Raw genomic sequence first — 25234 nt, 5'->3', positions numbered from 1 at the left:
TCCACATCCCATTCCCATTCTGAAATGTCTATATACGGTCTCCTCTACTGTAAAGATGAAACCACACTCAGGTTGGAGGAACACCACCTTATGTTCCGTCTGGGTAGCCTCCAACCTCTCCCCCTCCCTCTCCCCCTCCCTCTGTCCCTCTGACTATACCCCTTGCCCATCCTCTGGGTTCCCCCCCCCTTTCCTTCTCCCTGGGCCTCCTGTCCCATGATCCTCTTATATCCCCGTTGCCAATCACCTGTCCAGCTCTCGGCTCCATCCCTCCCCCTCCTGTCTTCCCCTATCATTTTAGATCTCCTCCTCCCCCTCCCACTTTTAAATCTCTTACTGGCTCTTTCTTCAGTTAGTCCTGATGAAGGGTCTCGGCCTGAAACGTCGACTGTACCTGTTCCTAGAGATGCTGCCTGGCCTGCTGCATTCACCAGCAACTTTGATGTGTGTTGCTCTGCTATTTTTTTTGAAGGCATTGGTGTTTCCATACCTGGGCCGTGATGCAACCACTCACTCTGCTTTCCACCACACAGCTGTAGAAGTTTGTCAGAGTTTTAGATGCCATGCTGGTTCTTTGCAAATTTCTAAACAAGTAAAGACACTGCCATGCTTTCTTTGTAATAGTACTTACGTGCTGAACCGCGGACAGATCTTCTGAAATGATAGCACCAAGGAATTTAAAGTTGCTGACCTTCTCCACCTCTGGGAAGGTTGTATTTGGTGACATACCATTTATATTCTTTGATAATAATTTTACTTTGAATTACAAACCCCATTTCCAGAAAAGTTGGGATATTTTCCAAGATGAAATAAAAACAAAAATCTGTGATATGTTAATTCACGTGAACCTTTATTTAACTGACAAAAGTACAAAGAAAAGGTTTTCAATAGTTTTACTGACCAACTTAATTGTATTTTGTAAACATACACAAATTTAGAATTTGATGGCTGCAACACACTCAACAAAAGTTGGGACAGAGGCATGTTTACCATTCTGTTACATCACCTTTCCTTTTAATAACACTTTTTAATCGTTTTGGAACTGAGGATACTAATTGTAGTAGATTTGCAATTGGAAATTTTGTCCATTCTTGCTTGATATAAGACTTCAGCTGCTCAACAGTCCATGGTCTCCGTTGTCTGATTCTCCTCTTCACGATGCACCATACATTTTCAATAGGAGATAGATCTGGACTGGCAGCAGGCCAGTCAAGCACACGCACTCTGTGTCTACAAAGCCACGCTGTTGTAGCCCGTACAGAATGTGGTCTGGCATTGTCCTGCTGAAATAAGCATGGACGTCCCGGGAAGAGACGTCGCCTTGATGGCAACATATGTCTCTGTAAAATCCTAATATATGCCTCAGAGTCAATGGTACCTTCACATACATGCAACTCACCCATGCCGTGGGCACTGATGCACCCCCATACCATCACAGATGCTGGCTTTTGCACCTTTTGCTGATAACAATCTGGATGGTCGTTTTCATCTTTGGCACGGAGAACTCGACGCCGTTTTTTCCGAAAACTAGCTGAAATGTGGACTCATCTGACCACAGCACACAGTTCCACAGTCTTTCAGTCCATCTGAGATGAGCTCGGGCCCAGCGAACTCACCAGCGTTTCTGCATGGAGTTGATGTATGGCTTCCTCCTTGCGTAATACAGTTTCAAGTTGCATTTCTGGATGCAGCGACGGACTGTGTTGAGTAACAATGGTTTTCCGAAGTACTCCCGAGCCCAGGTGGCTATAATTGTCACAGTAGCATGACGGTTTCTTAGGCAGTGCCGCCTGAGGGCTCGAAGATGACGCGCATTTAACAGTGGTTTCCGACCTTGCCCTTTACGCACTGAGATGTCTCTGAATTCTCTGAATCTTTTCACAATATTATGTACTGCAGATGTTGAAAGACCTAAATTCTCTGCAATCTTGCATTGAGAAATGTTCCTTTTGAACTGACTAGCAATTCTCTCATGAATTTTGGCACAAAGGGGTGAGCCACGACCCATCCTTGCTTGCCAAGACTGAGCCTTTGATGGACGCTACTTTTATACCCAGTCATGATACCTCACCTGCTACCAATTAGCCTGCTTAATGTGGAGTCTTCCAAACCGGTGTTACTTGAATATTCTGTGCACTTTTCAATCTTATTTTAACTCTGTCCCAACTTATTGTTGAGTGTGTTGCAGCCATCAAATTCTAAATTCGTGTATATTTACAAAATACAATTAAGTTGGTCAGTAAAACTATTGAAAATCTTTTCTTTGTACTTTTGTCAGTTAAGTAAAGGTTCATGTGAATTAACTTATCACAGATTTTTGTTTTTATTGCATTTTGGAAAATATCCCAACTTTTCTGGAAATGAGGTTTGTAGAACAGGACTCTGGCATAAGTGTGGTTGCAGTGATGCACACATTGGATACAATAGGGTCGTTTAAGACCCTCTTAGATAGGTACATGGAGCTTAGAAGAATAGAGGGCTATGCGCTAGGGAAATTCTAGGCAGTCTCTAGAGTAGGTTACATGGTTGGCACAACATTGTGGGCTAAAGGGCCTGTAATGTGCTGTAGATTTCTCTGTTCATTTCCAAAACAGCATTCTTTTGACAAAAGCAATGATATGTAATCACAGGGTGACATTTAAAAGTTTTGATTACAGATCAGCAGTTTCAAACAAAAAAAGTTGTAACAATATTAAACAAATTTGAGGGTAGTTGTACATTCCCATTCAAGTGCATTGGCAGGCAGTAGTATAACATGTCCCTCATACCTGATGCTATGTTGGACATTGAGGGCACATTATTGGTTACTACAAGTGATTCAACCTCAATATGAGTTTGGATTTTAAGTAGTTTCTGTTGATTTCTACCAACAATAACTTGCATTTATGTTGCACACACGGTGTTTTCACAGAACCCCTCCTTGCTTCTCAGAAGCATTGTGAATATTGTTTTTAATTAACACACATCAAAGTTGCTGGTGAACGCAGCAGGCCAGGTAGCATCTCTAGGAAGAGGTACAGTCGACGTTCCAGGCCGAAATCCTTCGTCAAGACTAACTGAAGGAAGAGTTAGTAAGAGATTTGAAAGTGGGATTTTTAATTCACTTTTTTCAGGATCCAAACATTGCTAGTAAGATCAATGTTGGTATTTGTCCCTGAAGTAAGAGGTTTGTTGGCCATTTCTGGGTTGGGGGGTTGGGATTGGGGTCACATCGGCCAAACTCGCTAAGGGTGGTAGTTCTGATGACAGGTCGTCAACCTGAAACACTACCCTGTTTTTCTCTCTCCACAGATGTTGCTTGACCAGCTGAGTGTTTTCACCATTTACTGTTCTTATTTCACATTTTCAGCCTCTGCACTTTTTTTTTGCATTTTACAGATGTTACAAGGACTTGAATGAAGCAGATGGGTCTCTATAAAAATCCAGTAGTCATGTGGATATAATTACAAATGAGTAGCTTTTATTTTAAAGTAATCCAGATTATTAAATTCCACAGCTGCCAAAGTGGGATTTGAAGGTTCAAAGTACATTTACTATCAAAGTATGTATACTATGTACAACCTTGAGATTTGTCCCCTTACAGGCAGCCACAAAACAAAGAAACCCGGTAGAACCCATTAAAAAAGAAGATCGTCAAACACCCACTGTGCAGAGGATGACCAAATCGTAAACAAATGGCGTTCAGAACTAAAGTTCAGGAAAGTGAGTTCACATTCACGAAGCCAGTCATCACTGCAGCTGGTCCAGGAGCCCGTTAGTTACAGGCCACAGGCTCAGTTTAGTGCAGGGACAAGTAAACCTCAGTGAGCAGAGAGCTGAGCACCAGCTCATCCCTCACCTCCGGCTCTGAAGCCCTGACCTTCTCAGTCTGGCATGGCACTTAAATCAGCAGCTTTGTCCTCACTCTCAGACCTGGACCCTGCAGCTTCGATATGCTCTGGGGACTGGGTCCTGCTGCCTTGATTTGGCCCATACCCAATCTTTCCAATCTGGCCCGGCACTTAAGTCAATCAAGCACCGGCTCGTTCCTTACTCTCAGGGCCCGGGCCCTACCGCCTCATCTCAGCTCTCCTCGCCTCAGATCTGCTGCTTTGAATCGGCTCCAGATCCGCTCCTGCGATCGTCAAGCATTGGCTTGCTCCTTGCTCCTGGACCCTGGCTCCACCACCTTAATTCGGCCCAAACACGCCACACTGCAACAATCCTGCACCTCCGAAACTACAGTTCACACCGCAAAAATGCCAGATCGTTCAGGCTGTTCGAAAGCTCGACTCTGAAAGGGAAGTTTCAGGCTATTGATTGCATTGATCGTGGTCCATAAAAAGTGTGATCAGTAGTGTAGTTAGTAGGTTTGTATGCTGCCAGAAAGGCGTCGCCACATTTCACTTGCGCTATCATAACCCAGAAGAATTTGGGAGCTTGGGTCTTATAATTACTTGTTCAGTGTACCAGGACATGTCCCCTAAATAGATTCTGACTCAGAGGCATGTAAGGAAATATTAAGACAGGTGATACTAACTGTGGCCTGAGTGGTAGGTATGAGGAGGAGAGAGGCAGAGAGGTTTGGGAAAGGAATCCCAGATCTTGGGATCTGAATAATTGAAGGCATGGACAATAATGTTAGAGCAAAGAATATAAAGGCCGAGAGATTTTAAATGGAGAAACGCAAAGATGAAAGGAGCCACAGTAAAGAAGCGTAACGAAACCTCAAATCTTAAACACAAGTAGCAGAGAGGCTTAGTAAATAGACCAGCTATCTCACAGCTCCATCCACCTAGGTGCAATCCTGACCTCCTGTGCCGTCTGAGTGGTGGTTGCACCTTCTCCTTGTATCCCTGGGTTTCCTCCAGATGCTCTGGTTTCCTCCCACACACTGATGGCTGTAAACAGCTGCCAGTAGGTGAATGGTAGTCCGTAGACCATTGATTGGAGTACAGTGGGATTAGTGTAAAGATGGTCAGTGTGGACTCAAGTCAGCTGAAAGGCTTGTTTCACTGATCTGTGACTGTTTAGAAGGGTTGGACTCAGAACTAATGTTAGAACGCAGGCTGGTGGGTGAATACATCTTGCAATGAAGTTTAGTAGAAGGGGCCGAGCAATTGATGGTTTATTATCGGCCCATCTATGAGATGAGATTCTGACAGCTCATTCCATACATAAAGACATTGAGGCAGTACAAAGAAACAGAAGGCAGAATCTTAAACATGAGAAATTCTGCAAATGCCATCCCCTTGGCCCTCCTTTCTATTCTGCTGTCTTTCTCTTTCCCTTCCAGTCCTGAGGAAGGGTCTCGGCCTGAAACGCCGGCTGTTTATCCATTTCTGTGGATGGTGCCTGTTGTCGACTGTAGTGTTACAGTTACAGACCACGTGCAGTGCAGGTGGACAATAAGGTGCGTGGATCATGGTAGTCTGCAGGCCATTGATGGGAGCACAATGAGAGATGAAGTTCACCTTTTGCATACAAGAGGTCCGTTCCTTCATGGTCATTCAGTCAAAATCCTGGAACAGCATTGCAGGGCTGAAGGGCTGTAGCAGTTCAAGAAGGCAGCTCACTGCCACCTTCTTGAGGGCAGCTGTGAAGGGGCAATTAAATCCTCCCTCAGTCTGAGAAGCCCACATCTATTGAATGAAAGTTAAAAATATTAAAATAAATAGGTTAATAGTTATTTTCTGAATTAAAATAGCTAGCAAACTTATGACGAAAGTTATGTTTTAAAATAAAGCAGCAAAATAATCGGAGAAGATTAGCAACTGACCTACCCGGCTGTGGTCCTACAATTCCCATTGAAGTGGTGAGCAACTTGTATCCTTCTGCAGGCCTGAGCAGGCCCAGGAATCACAGCAAGGCCAGATGTGGACTTGAGTGGGAGATCAAGCTGACAGATGTGGTCTGAATCTGCCAGTTAATCCTGGTCTTCCATGTTAGGCAGTGAGTGTGATTGCTGCTGTCCAAAGGCCGATGGCTGTCGTTGTTACCAGCAGCTTCCTGCCTGTTAACTGTAGAGTTGGCCAGCAGGCTTGATTTGATAGTATTACCAATCGTTCCTGTTTGGTAATGGTGCTGTTAATATATAAAAGTAACTGTGCAAATGCATTAAGTAGTTGAATTATAGATGATGTTTAATCATTCCCTTTCATCCTAATCCCTTGGTAATGTAAGTAATGCCTTTACCTTCTGCAGCTCAATTTCTTCTGCTTACTTAAGGCCTGCTGTGAACTTGAAGGCCTCGACACTGGGCAGCTTGTCTTGGCCTGTATACCAGTGTTGCTTCTCCCTGCTGGGGGCTGGAGAGCAAGGCAGAAAGTAAAGAAGGAAACGCGGCAGGATTATAACCACCAGGAAACTAACCGGTGCTAAATGAGGAACACGAGAGCCAAGAGCAGGCTGTTGGATGTGTGGAGAGTGAGAGAAAATGGAACTGGTGCATTATGGGATACTTGTTTCTTAGGATGTGGACAAGTGCCATTTATTGTCCGTCCTCAATAGCACTTGAGGAGGTGTGTTGCTGTGTGAATGAAAGTTCTGGTAGATATGAGGCAGCATCCTTCTTTGACAAAACAAGATAAAGCAGGCATCATACTGAGACCCTTGGCCCAGACCTACACTTCATGTTATGTGCTAAAGGTCAAAGAAAAATTCAGAGCAATTCAAACAAATCCATATTTACAATGCTTCCTTATAAATACACACCCCTTTCACACCTCCCTCCTTTGCACCCATCCTACAGACACTCAAATACGCACAGATAACAAATTTAAATCGGTGTTGTCTACCCATTGCTCAGAGTTGCATTGTAGATTTAATCTTCAATGCATATTCAGTTCTGAAGGCTAGTGACTGAAGTTGATATTCGCTGTATGTCCTAATCCCAAAAACACCCTAATGAGCTGCCTTCACCCTCATGAGCTGAGTCCACACTGACCTCCTTTTACGGCGGCAGTCTGTCTGGTGAAGGTGCTCCCACCATGCTGTTGTGGAGGGAGTTTCAGGGTTTGGACCCAGTGATGATGGTGTGGTTTGCAGGGGAACCTGCAGTTAGCAGTAGTCCTCTTGCACCTGATGCCTTTGCCCTTCATGGTGACAGTTTGTGGTTTAGGGAGATGTTGTTGGAACTGACTGGACTGTGCATTTTGTAGACGGAACACACTCTAGCTGCTGGTGGAGGGAATAAAAGTTTAAGGTAGTTGATGGTGCTTCGGTCGAGCAGGCCCTGAGTGGTGCTGAGCTTGCTGGGAGTTGAAGGGGTCGCACTCGTCCAATGGTGAGTGAACAAACTCCGTTGATTGTTTTTGAAAACAACAGGCCATGGGTGCTGGAAATCCAAAGAATAAAGCAGGAATGTTCAGCAGGCCAGGCAGCATCTACAGAGGGAGAAACAGAGTTGATGTGGCAGATCAATGACCTTTTATTAGGTCTCTGGTTTCTTCGCACATCCAAGAGGTGTTGGGGAAGCTAACTGGCCACTTTGTGACCCTGTGGTGGAGGTACACTATGTGGCAAGACACTGAAAGGGGACCCCAGTGAGAGAATGAGTGGCAGGGCTATGGAGAAATAAGGAGAGGCAAGATTGTGACTGATAGGATTGCTTTGCTGAGAGCAAGCACAGACTTAATGAGTCGTAGAGCACAACAGCACAGAAACAGGCCCTTCAGCCCATCTAGTCTGTGCCAAACTATTATTAAGCCTAGTCCCATCGACCTGCACCCTCCATACCTCTCCCATCCATGTACCTATCCAAATTTTTCTTAAGTGTTGAAATTAAACCTGCATCCACTACTTCTGCTGGCAACTCCTTCCACACTCTCGCCACCCTCCGAACAAAGCAGCTTCCCCCCCCCATGTTTCCCTCAACCATTTCACCTTTCATCCATAACCCATGACCTCTAGTTCTAGTCTCACCAAGTCTCGCTGGTAAAAGCTTGCTTGCGCTTACCCTATCTATACATAAGAACATAAGAAATAGGAACAGGAGTCGGCCATCTGGCCTGTGGAGCCTGCTCTACCATTCAATATGATTATGGCTGATCTGGCCATGGACTCATCTCCATCTCCCTATACTCCTTGTAATTTTATTTAGCTTGATCAAATCTCCTCTCATTTTCCTACACACCGGGTGGGGGGGGGGGGGAAGTCCTAACCTCTTGCGTTAGGTCCTAACGTAGTCTTGTGAGACCACGGATCTGCGCCTGGAAAGTCTTCACTCTCCAGGGTGCAGGCCTGGGCAAAGTTGTATGGAAGACCAGCAGTTGCCCATGCTGCAAGTCTCCCCTCTCCACGACACCAATGTTGTCCAAGGGAAGGGCATTAGGACCCATACAGCTTGGCACCAGTGTCGCTGCAGAGCAATGTGCGATTAAGTGCCTTGCTCAAGGACACAACACGCTGCCTCAACTGGGGCTCGAACTCACGACCTTCAGATCGCTAGTCGAATGCCTTAACCACTTGGCCACGTGCCCAACCTCTTCAACATTTCACTATATCTCAGGTTCTGGGTTGACTGACCTCCCTCTGTGTCAGTATGAGCAAGTATGTCTCGAGTCAGTTGTAATAATCTTGTTTGTGTCAGACCCTAGAGTTGTTGCTAATAACTGTGAATGTGGAGGGTGGTGTCAATGTTCAAAGTGAACAGGAATAATAAATAAAAGGAAACTGAAAATGACAGAAGTTGTGTAATCAGTTTAAATTGGTCTGCTTCATTTCAGATGGAAAGTTTGGAGCCTACATGCAAGTCCACATACACAATGATGGTCCAGTCACCATTGAGTTGGAGTCACCTACAGGTCCTTCGGACCCAAGGCAGGTAAGAATGGGTGTCTATCCTGTTGCCTGAGTGGTCACGATTAACAGACCTGTATTAATGCTGGATTGCTGAAACTCGGCTTTGTATCAACAGTGATCGTAGAGATCGTGCGATTTCAGGCTAGTATGGCCATAGGCAAGCCTACGACACCTGGTATTCCCAAGCGGTCTCCCATCCAAGTAATAACCAGGCCTGAACCTGCTTAGCTTCCGAGATCGGATGAGATCAGATCATTGATTGCATGCAATCCAAACAGTTTATACAAATATCCTCAGCTGCTCCGAGATCTGTGTTCTGAAACAGATACAGATATGTTCTGCCATGTAGAATTATTAATAATTATGATTCAATGCAATTCTGTTTCTAATTTCATTTTTAATGGATTGAGCATTGTGGAAATGAACAATGCCCATTACATGGGCCTGCTTCAGATTCCCTGAGGCATTAGTGTGGCAGTTCCTCATTTATCAGATCAGTTCTGCACCATTCACTTCCAATTAGTTCCCTATCCAGGGGAGTTTTAGCCTGCAGGTAGGTGGCTGGGACGATAGAGGCAAGTTGCCCAGGCTGATTCTGGAAGTTATTCTCAGGCCATTCTCTGAACACAGCAGAAGGCCAAATTCCTATCAACTGGGCCCGCTCTGTTGCTGAGGCAACCAGACTCTAATCATGATCTGGGATGGTGACTATTATATTTCGCTGTGTTCTGGACTTATCTTTGGCCTCACTATTCGGCTTGTTCCCTGTGATGTCCGTGTTGAAGAAATTAAGATTTAATCGTATTTACAGCAAAGGAGAGAATGATGTTATAATACTGCAGCTATAGGCCACAGAAGATTAAACAATGTAATTTCCGCTTCTGCTCGGGAGCTGTTGTCTTTGTCCCTCGGAAGGGACTTTTCTCCTTCCCTATTAATTCTTCTCAGAGCACATACTGGTTGCCAACAATGCAACAGCTTGCTTCAGGCAACTGTAAGCACTAAACAGGACCGGTCTCCCTCTGGGCCCTTATCTTTATTCACCATCTCTCCCTGGTTTTCTCTTGGCATTCCTCCTCCTCTCTCTAATGTGAACAAAAGACTGCTGGGTGGGATCAGCATTCCTCCCCCTTAGAAATGCGCACAAACTGCGTGGGAACCGACAGCGGAGGGATCACCGCTCGACAAACCGCCAGCCCTCACTCATGGTGACCTTGCCATCGGCGTGCTTCTTGTTGTTGGTCATGTGCTGGAGTTGCCTTTTGATGCCCGAACAGACCTGAGTTACAGGTGTGGCTGTAAACGCCACAGCATTTAGCGGAGCATTCCTAGTCTGAGCTGCAGAACGAGTGGGGAGACAAGCAGTCTAAGGCAGTTCCCATTGTCCACTAACCAAACCCACTTTAGCCACCCCAGGCTAAAGAACAGTTCTGATTTTACAGACATCCTTGTGTCTATTTTACCGACAAAATACACCAAAGTCACTCAACAACAAATGAGGTGCTGGAGGAACTCAGCAGACGAGGCGGCAACTGTTGAGGGAAGTTAACAACCGGCGTTTCAGGTTGAGACCCTCAACCTGTTCAGGCCTTGACCTTAAATGTTGACCATCCATTTCCCTGCACAGATGCTGCCTGACCCGTTGAGTTCCTCCAGCACCTTGTTCATCGCTCCAGATTGCAGCATCTGCGGTGTCCTGGGGGCTCCACACAAGCCACTGCACGGTCACAACACGTCCACAGTAATGTGACGAATCGCATCGAAGGCTGATAAGAAAGAATAGTTACTAAATGTGGAGAGAGGGAGAGGAAACCGATTCTGCTGTTTGTAGGAATGAATGTATGAATATAGTTCAGATGTTTGAGTCTAATTATATTATGGCACCTCTTTGATATGTAGAGGTGTCCCTAGGCTGGGAGTTTGTAATCTGGGAGCAGCCTGTATTCAGATACTGAAACTGCAATCGTCAGGACCTGGTATGGAGCTCCCCAGCTCCAGGGAGTTGTGTCTGCTTTGGAACCGGCCATTTGTGTCTGCCATCATGTTGCTTCAGGTTCTGTTGGTATCGCTTCTGCGCGGCTTCTTCACTGACAGCACATCATACAGACAAAGATGATTAGTGTGCTTGGAACTGCTCCCATTAGGCCATTTGGACTCGCCTTTTCGGAGATTTTCTCAACGTTCTGCACACTGCTTCCTCTACTGAAACTTCACTTGTTTTCCTCTTTCTCTCAGTTCTGATGGAGGGTCATAGACCTGAAACACTAATAGTTCCTCTCTCCACAGATGCTGCTGAGCGTTCTTATCGCTTTCTGTTTTAAGGGAAATGTAAATTGCTTTGTTGACTTTTGCTCTCTGCAAGAGTTGGTGTACCTCTTGGCAAGGGCTTTGAAAACTGCAGCTTTATTTTTCTGTTTGTAGGAATCTAAAATTCAGTACCTTGCTGTGCTCTCTTACACTTTCCCTCCTCCAGCCGAAAAAGAAAGTTTAAAGGACTGCCTTTGAAGTCTCTTTCACATTGGGGTTTTGAGTTTGATTGACCTGATGTCAGAATGCCTTTCAGGCAGTGTGAGGAAGTCCTCGCCACCGGGTTGGAAGGCATTCTCTCCCGGCTCCTGCTTGGCAACAGGCCGTGATTATTGTGTGCTTGAGTGGAGTCATTGTGAGGGACTGTCAAAGCTGGGAGTGGGAAGTTATGCAGATCAAATTTGAGTCACAGCGTCAGGGCACCGTAACCATCAGGGTATCAGATCCAACTCGGCCACAGTCTAATAAGCTGGATGCAGCAATTGCATCCTTTAGTGAAATGCATGTCCTGCAACGTACTGCATTTCATCTGCAAATTTATGAAAAGAAGTCTCATAAACATTTGTCTCTCTGTTGTTGCAATTTTCTTTCTGTGGACACTTGCTAATTTTAGTTTTTATGAATTTTCCTTGCTTTTACCTGAGAGGGAAAGTACACAGCCTTTAGAAGGAATGCGGGTAAGTGTGCAAGAGTGAGGTGGAGGATAAATGCGTGGCTAAGGGATTGGAGCAGCAGGCAGGGATTCAGATTTCTGGATCATTGGGACCTCTTTTGGGGCAGGTGTGACCTGTACAAAAAGAACGGGTTTCACTTGAATCACAGGGGGACCAATATCCTGGCAGGGAGGTTTGCTAAGGCTACCGGGGAGAGTTTAAACTAGGATTGCTGGGGGATGGGAACCAAACTGAAGAGACGGAGGAAGAGGCGGTTGGCTCACAAATAGAGAAAGCTTGTAGACAGTGCGAGAGAGAGGATAGGCAGGTGATAGAGAAGGGATGCGCTCAGACCGATGGTTTGAGATGAGTCTATTTTAATGCAAGGAGTGTCAGGAGCAAAGCAGATGAGCTTAGAGCGCGGATCGGTATTTGGAGCTATGATGTTGTGGCCATTACAGAGGCTTGGATGGGTCAGGGGCAGGAATGGCTACTGAGAGTGCCAGGCTTTAGATGTTTCAGAAAAGGCAGGAAGGGAGGCAAAAGAGGTGGGGGCGTGGCACTGTTGATCAGAGATAGTGTCACAGCTGCAGAAAAGGAGGAGGTCATGGAGGGCTTGTCTACGGAGTCTCTACGGGTGGAAGTTAGAAACAGGAAGGGGTCAATAACTCTACTGGGTGTTTTTTTTATAGACCACCCGGTAGTAACAGGAACATCGAGGAGCAGGTAGGGAGACAAATTCTGGAAAGGTATAATAATAACAGGATTGTTGTGGTGGGAGATTCTAATTTCCCAAATATTGTTTGGCATCTCCCTGGAGCAGGGGTTTAGATGGGGTGGAGTTTGTTAAGTGTGTTTAGGAAGGTTTCCTGACACAATATGTAGATAAGCCTACAAGAGGAGAGACTGTATTTGATCTGGTATTGGGAAATGAACCTGGTCAGGTGTCAGTGGGAGAGCATTTTGGAGATAGTGATCAGAATTCTATCTCCTTTACCATAGCATTGGAGAGGGATAGGAGCAGACAAGTTAGGAAAGCGTTAATTGGAGTAAGGGGAAATATGAAGCTATTAGGCAGGAACTTGGAAGCATAAATTGGGGGCAGATGTTCTCAGGGAAATAAATAGCAGAAATGTGGCAAATGTTCAGGGAATATTTGCGTGGTGTTCTGCATAGGTACGTTCCAATGAGATGGAAAGGATGGTAGGGTACAGGAACCGTGGTGTACAAAGGCTGTTGAAAATCTCATCAAGAAGAAAAGCTTACAAAAGGTTCAAAAAACTAGGTAATGATAGAGATCCAAAAGATTATAAGGCTAGCAGGAAGGAGTTTAAGAATGAAATTAGGAGAACCAGAAGGGGCTTTGAGAAGGCCGTGACAAGCAGGATTAAGGAAAACTCCAAGACATTCGACAAGTATGTGAAGAGCAAGAGGATAAGATGTGAGAGAATAGGACCAATCAAGTGTGACAGTGGAAAAGTGTGTATGGAACTGGAGGAGATAGCGGAGGTATTTAATGAATACTTTGCTTCAGTATTTGCTACGGAAAAGGACCTTAGCGATTGTAGGAATGACTTGCAGCAGACTGGAAAGCTTGAACATATAGAAATTAAGAAAGAGGATGTTCTGGAGCTTTTGGAAAACATCAAGTTGGATAAGTCACTGGGACCGAATGAGATGTACCCCAGGCTACTGTGGAAGGCGATGGAGGAGATTGCTAACCCTCTGGTAATGATCTTTGCATCATCAGTGGGGACAGGAAAGGTTCTGGAGGATTGGAGGGTTGCAGATGTTGTTCTGTTATTCAAGAAAGGGAGTAGAGATAGCCCAGGAAATTATAGACCAGTGAGTCTTAATTCAGTGGTTGGCAAGTTGATGGAAAAGATCCTGAGAGGCAGGATTTATGAACATTTGGAGAGGCATAATATGATTAGGAATAGTCAGCATGGCTTTGCCAAAGGCATGTCGTGTCTTAAGAGCCTGATTGAATTTTTTGAGGACATGATTAAATACATTGATGAAGGTAGAGCAGTAGATGTGAATGTAGATTTCAGCAAGGCATTTGATAAGGTACCCCATGTAAGGCTTATTGAGAAAGTAAGGAGGCATGGGATCCAAGGGGACCTTGCTTTGTGGATCCAGAATTGGCTTGCAAACAGAAGGCAAAGAGTGGTTGTAGACAGGTCATATTTTACTTGGAGGTTGGTGACCAGTGGTGTGCCTCAGGGATCTGTTCTGGGACCCCTTCTCTTTGTGATTTTTATAAATGACCTGGATGAGAAAGTGGAGGGATGGGTTAGTAAATTTGCTGATGACACAAAGGTTGGGGGTGTTGTGGATAGTGTGGAGGGCTCTCAGAGATTACAGCGGGACATCGATAGGATGCAAAACTGGACTGAGAAGTGGCAGATGGAGTTCAACCCAGATAAGTGTGAGGTGGTTCATTTTGGTAGGTCAAATATGATGACAGAATATATTATTAATGGTAAGATTCTTGGCAGTGTGGAGGATCAGAGGGGTCTTGGGTTCCGAGTCCCTAGGACACTCAAAGCTGCTGTGCAGGTTAACTGTGTGGCAGATGTGAAAAAGACTAAGGAGCTGGTGGTAGGCCTGAGGAGAGCTAAGGTACCGGTCACCCCTGTTTCCATCCAGGGGGTCAGTTTGGACATGGTGGAGGATTACAAGTACCTGGGGATACGAATTGACAACAAACTGGACTGGTCAAAGAACACTGAGGCTGTCTACAAGAAGGGTCAGAGCCGTCTCTATTTCCTGAGGAGATTGAGGTCCTTTAACATCTGCTGGACGATGCTGAGGATGTTCTACGAGTCTGTGGTGGCCAGTGCTATCATGTTTGCTGTTGTGTGCTGGGGCAGCAGGCTGAGGGTAGCAGACACCAACAGAGTCAACAAACTCATTCGTAAGGCCAGTGATGTTGTGGGGATGGAACTAGACTCTCTGACGGTGGTGTCTGAAAAGAGGATGCTGTCTAAGTTGCATGCCATCTTGGTCAATGTTTCCCATCCACTACATAATGTACTGGGTGGGCACAGGAGTACATTCAGCCAGACTCATTCCACCGAGATGCAACACAGAGCGTCATAGGAAGTCATTCCTGCCTGTGACCATCAAACTGTACAACTCCTCCTTTGGAGGGTCAGACACCCTGAGCCAATAGGCTGGTCCTGGATTTATTTCATAATTTACTGGCATAATTTACATATTGCTATTTAACTATTTATGGTTCTATTACTATTTATTATTTATGGTGCAACTGTAACAAAAACCAATTTCCTCCGGGATCAATAAAGTATGACTATGACTATAACTACTACTACTACTATGAAGGTATTGGCCTTCATCAACTGTGGGGTTGAGTTCAAGAGCCGAGAGGTAATGTTACAGTCATATAGGATTCTGCTTAGTCCCCACTTGGAGCACTGTGCTCAGTTCTGGTCACCTCACTACAGGAAGGATGTGAAAGGATTTACAAGGATGTTGCGTGGATTGGGGAGCATGCCTTTTGAGAATAGGTTGAGTGAACTTGGCCTTTTCTCCTTGGAGTGATGGAAGATGAGAAGTGACCTGATAGAGGTGTATAAGATGATGAGAGGCATTGATCATTTTGATAGTCAGGGGCTTTTTCCCAGGGCTGAAATGGCTAGCACGAGAGGGCACAGTTTTAAGGTGCTTGGAAGTAGGTACAGAGGAGATATCAGCGGTAAGTTTTTTACGCAGAGAGTGGTGAGTGCATGGAATGGGCTGCTGGCGACAGTGGTGGAGGCGGATATAATAGGGTCTTCTAAGAGACTCCTGGATAGGTACGTGGAGCTTAGAAAAATAGAGGGCTGTGGGTGACCCTCGGTAATTTCTAAGGTAAGGACATGTTTGGCACAGCTTTGTGGGCCAAAGGGCCTGTATTGTGCTGTAGGTTTTCTATGTTCTGTGAATTATTGCATTCAGCTATTGATGGCGTTTGTATAGATGGCTGTTCTTCCACAGTACAGGGAAGTAAAGCCCTGTCCTTCCTCTTCCAACCCTGCACCATCACTGTATTGATTCTGCTACTTTACTGTAGCGTAATGCTGTTACGGTGCCAGTGACCCAGGTTCAATTTCGTCCCTGTCTGTAAGGAGTTTGTATGTTCTCCATGTGACCAGGGGCTCTGGTTCCCTCCCACATTCCAAAGGGTTACATAGGGGTAATCGGGCAGGGCAAACTTGTTGGGCCGGCTGGGCCTGTTACTCTGATGTATTTCTAAATGAATAAATAGTTTGAACTTCAACTCTTCCTCAAACTTGTGGGAAGTAGGGTTGTGAGCTGAGGGCTAGGTCTGTGTTGCTGTTTTTACTTCGAAGTTACAGTAGAGGGCAGCATTGCGACATTGAAGTTCCCAGCTCCTGCCATTTCTTCTGCAGGATTAGAAAACACACTGGTGCAGAGGATGAGCAGCAGATGAACCCTACAGCCCTGACTGAGCTCTGGTCTCTGAGCTCCAGATAAGACTGCAAAGTGGAAGTGTTAATTGGCTTTTTAAAAAAAATATATATACCTAAAGAAACGATTGAAAGTATTCCCCCAAACCTAGTGACTCGATGAAAGACCTATCTGATCAAGGTTGCATCAACTTAGTGAAGATTGAATTTTGCACAGTGAAGGACTGGGTAATTTAAAATTTTCAGACTCCTGTCATGTTTAGGCCGCTGGTTAGAGTTGTAGAGTAAAATGGCAGAGAAGCAGGTCCTTGGTCGCAACTTATCAGTGCTGACCATGGTGCCCACTAAGTCAGTTCCACTTGCCCACGTTTCCCTCTATACCTTTCCGAACCATGCCTTTACAACGTTAATATTGTATGAGCTCCTTCCTTATTCTCTCTCAATGAACAGGTTGCCTTTCAGGTTCCTTAAAATCTTTTACCTCTCAAATTAAATCAATCCCCTCTCATTTTCAGTTCCTCTTTCCAGCGACACAGTACAGCATGCATTCACTCTGTCCATTGTGGGATCTTGCTGTGTGCAAATTGCCTACAAGCAGTGGCCATGCTCCAAGTGTGCTTCATTGGCATGAAAAAGCAAGTTCCTTTTTGTTATCGGCAACTGGTTGGGAGAAGAGAGGAACTACTTTTCCGTAGTTTCATTGAAAGCAAGGAAAGCCGGAAAGTGGTGTTCCAGGAAGCAGCAGGCCACCAGGCCCGAGGCCCGAGGCCCAGGTGAACATCTGACCTGAGTAGGGTTGCCAACTTTCTCACTCCCAAATAAGGGACAAAAGTAGCAGTCAAATATGGGACACTTGTGTTTACCCCGAGAAAGACTACCATGACCATGAAGCCTTGTGCGGGCACCTGTGTGTGCATGTGTGACGTGCGCATGCGTGTATGTGCCAATTTTTTTCTACAAATCGGTTTTGGCTTAATCTTCCCGACTACACTGTACATATATTATTTCTACTTTATATAGGCTGTGTATTTATCTTATCATATTCCTGTTTTTACTATATGTTAATGTTATTTTAGGTTTTATGTGTTACTTGGTATCATTTGGTAAGTTATTTTTTGGGTCTGGGAACACTCAAAAATTTTTCCCATATAAATTAATGGTAATTGCTTCTTCGCTTTACGCTGTTTCGGCATGAAAGGTTTCATAGAAATGCTCTACCTTAGTGGGGGAAATACAGGACAAGGGCGGAACCGTATGGGACAAACCAATTTAGCCCAATATACAGGATGTCCCGGCAAATACGGGACAGTTGGCAATCCTATGATCAAGTTCAACCATGCGTGACAGGGAATGAGGGAAGGTGCAGCTGACTCGTTTCCTCGCGGCCTGGTAGCACATGCTCTGCAGCCCGGTACCAGTCTGCGGCCTGGTGGTTGGGGACCGCTGCCATAAGACGTAGGAGCAGAATTAGGCCATTCAGCACATTGAGTCTGTTCCGCCATTCCATCAAGGCTGATCCCGGATCCCACTCAACCCCATACACCTGCCTTCTTGCCATTTCCTTTGATGCCCTGACCGATCAGGGAACTACCAACTTCTGCCTTAAATATACACACGGGCTTGGCCTCCACCACACTCTGTGGCACAGATTTACAACACTCTGGCTAAAGCATTCCTCCCTCCCTCCGTTCTAAAGGGTCACCCCTCAATTTTGAAGCCATTCCCTCTGATTCTGGATGCCCCCACCATAGGAAACATCCTCTCTGCATCCACCCTATCTCGTCCTTTCAACATTCGGTAGTACAGGGAACAATAATGGGGAATGGGGTTGCTGTGTGAGTTGGCGCGAACCTGGCAGGGCAAATTGTGTCCTACGTGAGAAGAAAATCGGAAAGTGGGCATGACTCGCAGGGTCCCAACCCTTTTAACCTCAGACGTCCTTCTGCTAATGGGAACAGAATACCGGGATCCGGATTCTGTGATGGAGGACTGGAGACTGAGGTAGGGAACTTGAAGGGAACCTGCATGAGGTGCTGTTGTCATGTGCCTGCCACCATTGCCTTTGATGGAGCCTTCTGTGGTGCTGCTTAACCAGCCCGGACAGGTTACTGCAGTATACCTGAGACACGGCTCTTACCGCAGCCTTGGAACACCGGTGACAGAGCGAGTGAATGAGCAGCGAGCAGGGTTTGAAGCAGGTTTGAACTGACCTCGTTCATCTCCATTCAGGACACTGCTGAATTCCTTATGGGGAGCCATCCAAGTTTAATTGAACAAATCCTCCAGGTGCACTGGTTGGTCTGCCAGTTACAGATCTACCCTAGAGGAGTGGATGGAGAGGGCTTCATGTAGAGGGATATAGTACCACGAGTGGGCTCTTCGACCCTGCTGTCGATTTGTAAAGTTCAACCACTGCTTTCCCCAAAGGGATAATGAATCAGAGATTTCTTTACTTCATAATGCTATTGTGTTTCTTACCTGTTCTGTGTCACAACTCAAATAATCTGTTGGGCAGTAGACCCCAGGTAGTAGAGAACTATTTCCCTGGCCCTCCCTCCCGTCTTATCCAACCAGTCCTTGTCATTAGAGTTGCCCCAGAATGTTAGGCTGGATCGTTAATGCTTGTATGTACAGTGCAAGCTGACCCCGATTAAGGAGCAGGTTCTGATTGTACAGACAATATGGTCCATAGATTGGAAAACACACAAAACCCACTCAATAGTATTGTAATGAATGCCATCATGAGCACGTAAGACTGTAAAGAAAGAATAATCGAAGTGGGTTGTCCATTTGTCACTTTGAGACTGGATGCAGTGTGTCCGAAGATGACTGGTCAGGCCAATTCGGGCACGAAATGTCCTGGTGCATGTTGGGCAGACATGTGTAGGCCCTGCAGTTGTTGCGCTGGTGGCTCTGGACTTGCGCAGCTCGCGCTTATGTTGTGTTTCAGCAATGCGCCTTGCTCCGTAAGCTTGACAGCCCTTGTGGATGAGGCCGTGCCAGGTAGGGTGGTTTTGTGCCAGCATTTCCCAAGAGGTCGTGTCTCTGTCAAATGACTTCAGGGAGGCCTTTTGTGTCTTTGTAACGTTTCTTCTGCCCTCCATGCGAGCGTCTTCCAGCAGAGAGTTCCCCAAAAAGGAGCTGCTTGGGTATGTGCTCGTCCGGCATGTGGATGACATGACCTGCCCACCGGGCCTGTGCTCTTATCAGCAGTGTGGACTGATGGCAGACTTGTCTAGCGAGAACTTCAGTGTCTAGTATTTTATCTTTCCATCTGATGCCTTATATTCTGCGAAGACAAGTCATGTGGAAATGGTTGAGCTGTCTTGCATGCCTTTGATACCCGGTCCACGTTTTACAGGCATACAGGAGGGTAGTGAGTACCACGGCTCTGTAGACCTTCAGTTTTGTTGCTGGGCTGATTCCTGCAAGTGGCGAGAGCGAGAGAGAGGAGACTAGTTGTGCAGCTTGTAGGATTGAACCCACGCATGTATGTCTGGCTTGAATTGAGTGATATTCCGGGAGCTTGTTCATATGTCGGGGTGTCTGTAAGCTGGACGTTCATAACCTGGGGACAACATGTATTTTGCAGCTTTTTGTCCTGTGACTGTGGGGCAGAGCTTCCAGCCATGTTAAATAAAGGACTTGGCACCTCGTAGATGTACTTTCTGGAAAAGGGCCTCAACGCCAGAAGCAGTCTCACTCTCACGGTGTACAAAGCGTTTTCACAATCGTTCCTTTCTGCTCCCTGACTCCCTGGCAGAGCTGGCACCTCCCCCACCCAACCAGTGTAGTTTGTGAACTTGGGCTGGAGCATCATTCTCCATCTTGGCGTTTGTGCCTTCAGAAAGGCGCCGTGCTGCTGAATGTTAAAGCAGCCACTAGTGTTTCTCTCCACCTTTTCTGGGCATGAGAGAACGCCTGCAAGTTCAAGCGCAACGTGAGTGAGCACACCAGTCTGTTTAAAACACCTGATTTGCATTTTTATTAAAAAAAAGATAATTGAGGCGATTTAGAAGGGCTTTGGTGAATAGGCTTAATTCATGATTGAGACCAGATTTAATGGCTTATTCAGAAACTGTGCAGATTTAAAGCTGAAGTGTTGATGATTAAGGCACAGCACAGGGAGTCGAAGGGGAGAATCAGTCCTTTTGTTTCTGACGGGGAGAATGGGTTCATAGCGATGGCTTCAGTCAGTTTGGACACAGATTTTGCTTCCTGTCGTTTGTCGGCAGTCTTGTAAACTGTGCTCACATTTAGCGCCATTTCTGCCAGACCGTTAGGCTGAAGCAGCTCCGGTGGGTCTTGGCATCCTGCCGGGTAGCTGACACATCGCGAAAACAAGGGGATGGTTCAAGGTGAAGGCCGGAGGTTGTGATAGATTGATGTTGATGGTGCTCTTGAAGCTCAGTGATCTTAGGAGAGTGGGGAAAGAGAGGGTTAAGTGCCAGTCTTTCATGCTGAACGGGAGCCAAGCTCTTGGCAGATTAGTACTGTCGTTTTAGATATAGTGCAAGCAACCTTTGCACATTGTCTGAAATGGCATTGAAATTGTTCCACAGAAACAGGCCATTCAGCCCAACATCTTTGTGCTTCACGTAGGATTCCTATCCAACTGAACTGGCAGAGCTCAGCAGGTGAGGCAGCATCTATGGGGCAGGCGGGGGGAGAAAGCAGACAGTCGACATTTCGGGCCGAGACCCTTCGTCAGGACTGGAAAGAAAGAGGAGAAGTCGGAGTGGGAAGGTTAGGGGAGGGGGGAGGAGAGGAGGAAGTAGGTGGTGACAGATGATAGGTGAAACCGGGAGTCGGGGGTAGTGAAGAGCTACCAAAACCATGGCGAAAGTTGTATCACCAGACGGAGAAACAGCAGTGTTCGAGCTCCTAGCTGGTGTGCTGCAAGGAGACACTCTGGCACCCTACATCTTTATAATCGTCCTTGATTACGCACTGCGTCAAGCTACCAAAGATCATGACAAGCTTGGTTTTACCATAAAACCAGGATGAACCAAAAGGGTCAGACCAGTTATGCTCACAGATCTCGATTTTGCAGATGACATAGTCCTGCTCTCTAACCAGATGGAGGAAGCACAGCAGCTACTGGCAAAAGTGGAAATTGAGTGCAGTAAAGTTGGACTTCACCTAAACGCTAAAAAGGCAGAGTACATGGCATTTAACTGCGACGAAGGTACTCTCAAGACCGTAAAGAATGATACCATTAAGAAAGTCTTCGACTACAAGTACCTTGGGTCAAGAGTAATGAGTTCAGAGAAGGGCATAAAGATACGGAAGGCACTGGCGTGGAGGGCTATGAATGATATGAAGGAAATCTGGAAGTCGAACCTGACCAGAGGGCTTAAAAAGAGGATTTTCATAGCAGTCATAGAGTCTATTCTCACGTACGGATGTGAGACGTGGACACTCACCAACACTACGCGAAAGTCTCTAGATGGTTGCTATACACGAATGCTCCGGATGGCTCTTGACGTGAGTTGGCAACAGCACATGATGAACGTCGAGCTCTGTAAGAACCTGCCGATGCTCACCACTAAAATTGAGGTGAGAAGACTGCAACTAGCGGGGCACTGTCTACACCACCCCGAGCTACCTGCCAGCCTAGTCATCATATGCGAGAGGATTCGAGTACAGGAGCAGGGAGGTACTACTGCAGTTGTACAAGGCCTTGGTGAGACCACACCTGGAGTATTGTGTGCAGTTTTGCACACAATAATCCCTAATCTGAGGAAAGACATCCTTGCCATAGAGGGAGTACAAAGAAGGTTCACCAGATTGACTCCTGGGATGGCAGGACTTTCATATGAAGAAAGACTGGATGAACTGGGCTTGTACTCGTTGGAATTTAGAAGATTGAGGGGGGATCTGATTGAAACGTATAAGATCCTAAAGGGATTGGACAGGCTAGATGCAGGAAGATTGTTCCCGATGTTGGGGAAGTCCAGAACGAGGGGTCACAGTTTGAGGATGGAGGGGAAGCCTTTTAGGACCGAGATTAGGAAAAACTTCTTCACACAGAGAGTGGTGAATCTGTGGAATTCTCTGCCACAGCAAACTGTTGAGGCCAGTTCATTGGCTATGTTTAAGAGGGAGTTAGATATGGCCCTTGTGGCTACAGGGGTCAGGGGGTATGGAGGGAAGGCTGGGGCGGGGTTCTGAGTTGGATGATCAGCCATGATCATAATAAATGACGGTGCAGGCTCGAAGGGCCGAATGGCCTACTCCTGCACCTATTTTCTATGTTTCTATGATGGGGAGGGAGAAGTGGCGATTCCGTCATCGTGCCCAGTGCCGGCCCCCTAGGCCTGAGTCGACGTAGTAGTACTCCAGAAATGGAGACAGAGAGGTCGAGAAAGAAGAGGAAGGTGTCAGAAATGGACCAATTAAATTTGAGGGCAGGGTGGAGGCAAAGTTGATGAAATTGACGAGCTCAGCACGGGTGCAGGAAACAGCACCAATGCAGTCATTGATGTAGTGTGGGAAGAGTTGGGGAGTGATACCGGTGTAGCCTTGAAACATGGACTGTTACACTTAGCTGACAAAAAGGCAGGCATATGCTGAGACCTATGCAAGTACTCATAGCTACACCTTTGGTTTGAAGGAAGTGGGAGGAGCTGAAGGAGAAATTATTGAGGGCGAGGACCAGCTCTGCTAGATGGAGGAAAACAGTGGTGGAGCAGAACTGGTTTGGTCTGTTGTCCAGAAAGAAGCGGAGAGCTTTAAGGCCCTCCTGGTGGGGGATGGAAGTATATAGAGACTGGACATCCATAGTGAAAATGAGACAATTGGGGCAGGGATCTTAAAGTCATTGAAAAGGTCAAGAGCGTGTGAAGTGTCATAGATGTATGTAGGAAGGGACTGAACCAGGGATAAAACAGAATTGAGGCATACAGATATAAGTTTGGTGGGGCAGAAACAATGGGTGTACCTGGACAGGCAAATTTGTGGAGGTAGGAACGGGAGGTGTGGGGTAAGGGAACTATGAGCCTGATAGCTGTGGGGGGGGGACATCCCCAGAGTTGATGAGGTCGGTGATGGTGTGGGAGACAATCACCTGGTGCTTCTTAGTGGGGACCTGTTCGAGGGGTAGATAAGAGGAGGTGTCTGAGAATTGTCACCTGGCCTTAGCAAGGTGGAGGTCAGTCCACCAGACTACTACAGCACCTTCTTGTCTGCAGGTTTGATAGTGAGGTTAGGATTGGGGCAAAGAGGGTGGAGAGCAGCACATTTGGACGGGATGAGGTTTTTAGAATTGAGAGAGCAGTGTTGAAGTCAAGAGGGTTGATGTCTTGTCGGCAGTTAGCAATAAAAAGATCCAGAGTAGGCCAAAGACCAGAGCAGGATGTTGAGGAAGAGGAGGAGGCAGGAGACGGGGTCATTGGTGCGGGTTGAAGAGACCTTGCCAAAGATGTAGGCACGCAGATGATGGAGGAAGAGCTCAGCATCATGGTGGGTGTGTAGCTCACTGCGGTGTGCACGCCAGCAACATCGACTGTGTGCTGTTTCCCATAGATGCTGCCTGGCCTGCTGAGTTCCTGCAGCATTTTGTGTGTGGTGCTTAGAACTTCCAACATCTGCCGATTTTTCTCTTGTTTGTGATCCTACCCAACTTAACTTGCGTCATCACCACACATTTCCATTCCTTTGTCCCTCACGTACTTGTCCAGTGAGGCTGAGACGTATTAAATTGAGCACTTGTTCATTCAATCTGCTTGCTGCCCACCTTTTTTTTTCTGAAGGGTCTTAATATCTAAACTGTTTTGCACCCTAGGCCATAAAGACGTGTCGTGAGCCCTGTGAGACCCTCTTTCTCTGCTCCCTCTCTCTGATTTACGTTGCTGTACTGAGACCTGCTAACTTGAGCGAATGCACACTCAGTCTGCTTGGTGCCTACATTTTTTGGAAAGGATCTAAATGTTTAAACCACGTTGCATCTTAGGCTGTAAAGACAACTTTCTTACGAAGATTTGCTACTCCAGCCAACGCGTCTTTCCTCGCAGTCCTGATGCAGAACCTTGAGCCAAAATGTCAGCTAACCCCACACCTCCACAGATGCTGCCTGACCTGCCGAGATCTTCCAGCAGCTTGCTTTTTGTTCCATGTTCCAGCATCTCCAGACTTTTGTGTGTTCAAAACATGTAAGCCATGTTGAACATTGAAGGGTCTCTGATCTGAAACACTGTTTTTCTTTTCATTGTTGCTGTCTGAACTGCAGAACATTTCCAGTATTTGCTGCTTTTATTTCGGGTTTCAGCATCTACAATCATTTGGTTTAAAAGTCGTTTTGAAAGCTGGTTTGTCGGTGTGACTTCAGGCATGCATGTCTCATAATTTTTTTTTAAAACGGATTGTGCTCTGTCATCGTAATTTTCCTTTTTTTAAAAAAAATACTACCACACTCCATGGTGGCTTTGGTGGCAGTCCACAAGAGGTTCCCTAGGCTAATTACTGGGATGAGAGGGTTTTCCTGTCACAAGTGGTGAAAGAAAGTAGATCTGTGTTCTTCAACAGGATCACCCCTCGTTCTTTAGAGTGGGGGATCATTGTACTGAAATGCATGAGATTCTGGGGGGCTTGACTTGGTACATGTTGAGATGTTCCCGCTGGCGGGAGATTCTTGAATGAGGGGACAATGTTACAAGACTAGGGGATTGTCTTGGAAAACAGAGGTGCATAGGAGCAACTGTCCACAGAACGTGGTGAATCTCTGGAATAACATCGCAGAGCCAGCCCTCTACCATCAATCCGTGGAAGATTTCAGTAAGCAGATCACTCCACTCACCGAGAGACTTGGAGAGAGAGTGATACTGATCTGGGAATTGAGTGATAGGGAGATTTGCATAGAGATTGGGAAATAAAGGGAAAGATAATTAAGGAAGATGAGGAAGGGTGAGGAAATTGTGAGGAAAGAGAGCTTGAGAGTTTTCTCGTACTGCAATATTATGGAGGGGCATAGACAGGGTTAATGCAAGCAGGCTTTTTCCACTGAGGTTGGGTGAGACTAGAACTAGAGGTCATGGGTTAGGGCTGAAAGGTGAAATA

At 46.2% G+C, this 25234-nt stretch overlaps 1 protein-coding gene across 1 annotated transcript in view; it reads left to right on the top strand.

The window, feature by feature from the left end:
* The window catches only part of dtd1 (D-aminoacyl-tRNA deacylase 1), a 176978-nt gene that overhangs the window by 38224 nt on the left and 113520 nt on the right, over positions 1-25234 (top strand). Inside the window, exon 4 of the mRNA XM_063056263.1 lies at positions 8706-8803. Within this exon, the coding sequence (XP_062912333.1) occupies positions 8706-8803 (98 nt within the window). The remainder of the gene's footprint in view (positions 1-8705; positions 8804-25234) is intronic.

This window comes from Mobula hypostoma, chromosome 8 (genome assembly GCF_963921235.1).
Source record: "Mobula hypostoma chromosome 8, sMobHyp1.1, whole genome shotgun sequence".
Taxonomy (NCBI): Eukaryota; Metazoa; Chordata; class Chondrichthyes; order Myliobatiformes; family Myliobatidae; genus Mobula; species Mobula hypostoma.
This window is presented reverse-complemented; position numbering and strand designations above follow the sequence as displayed.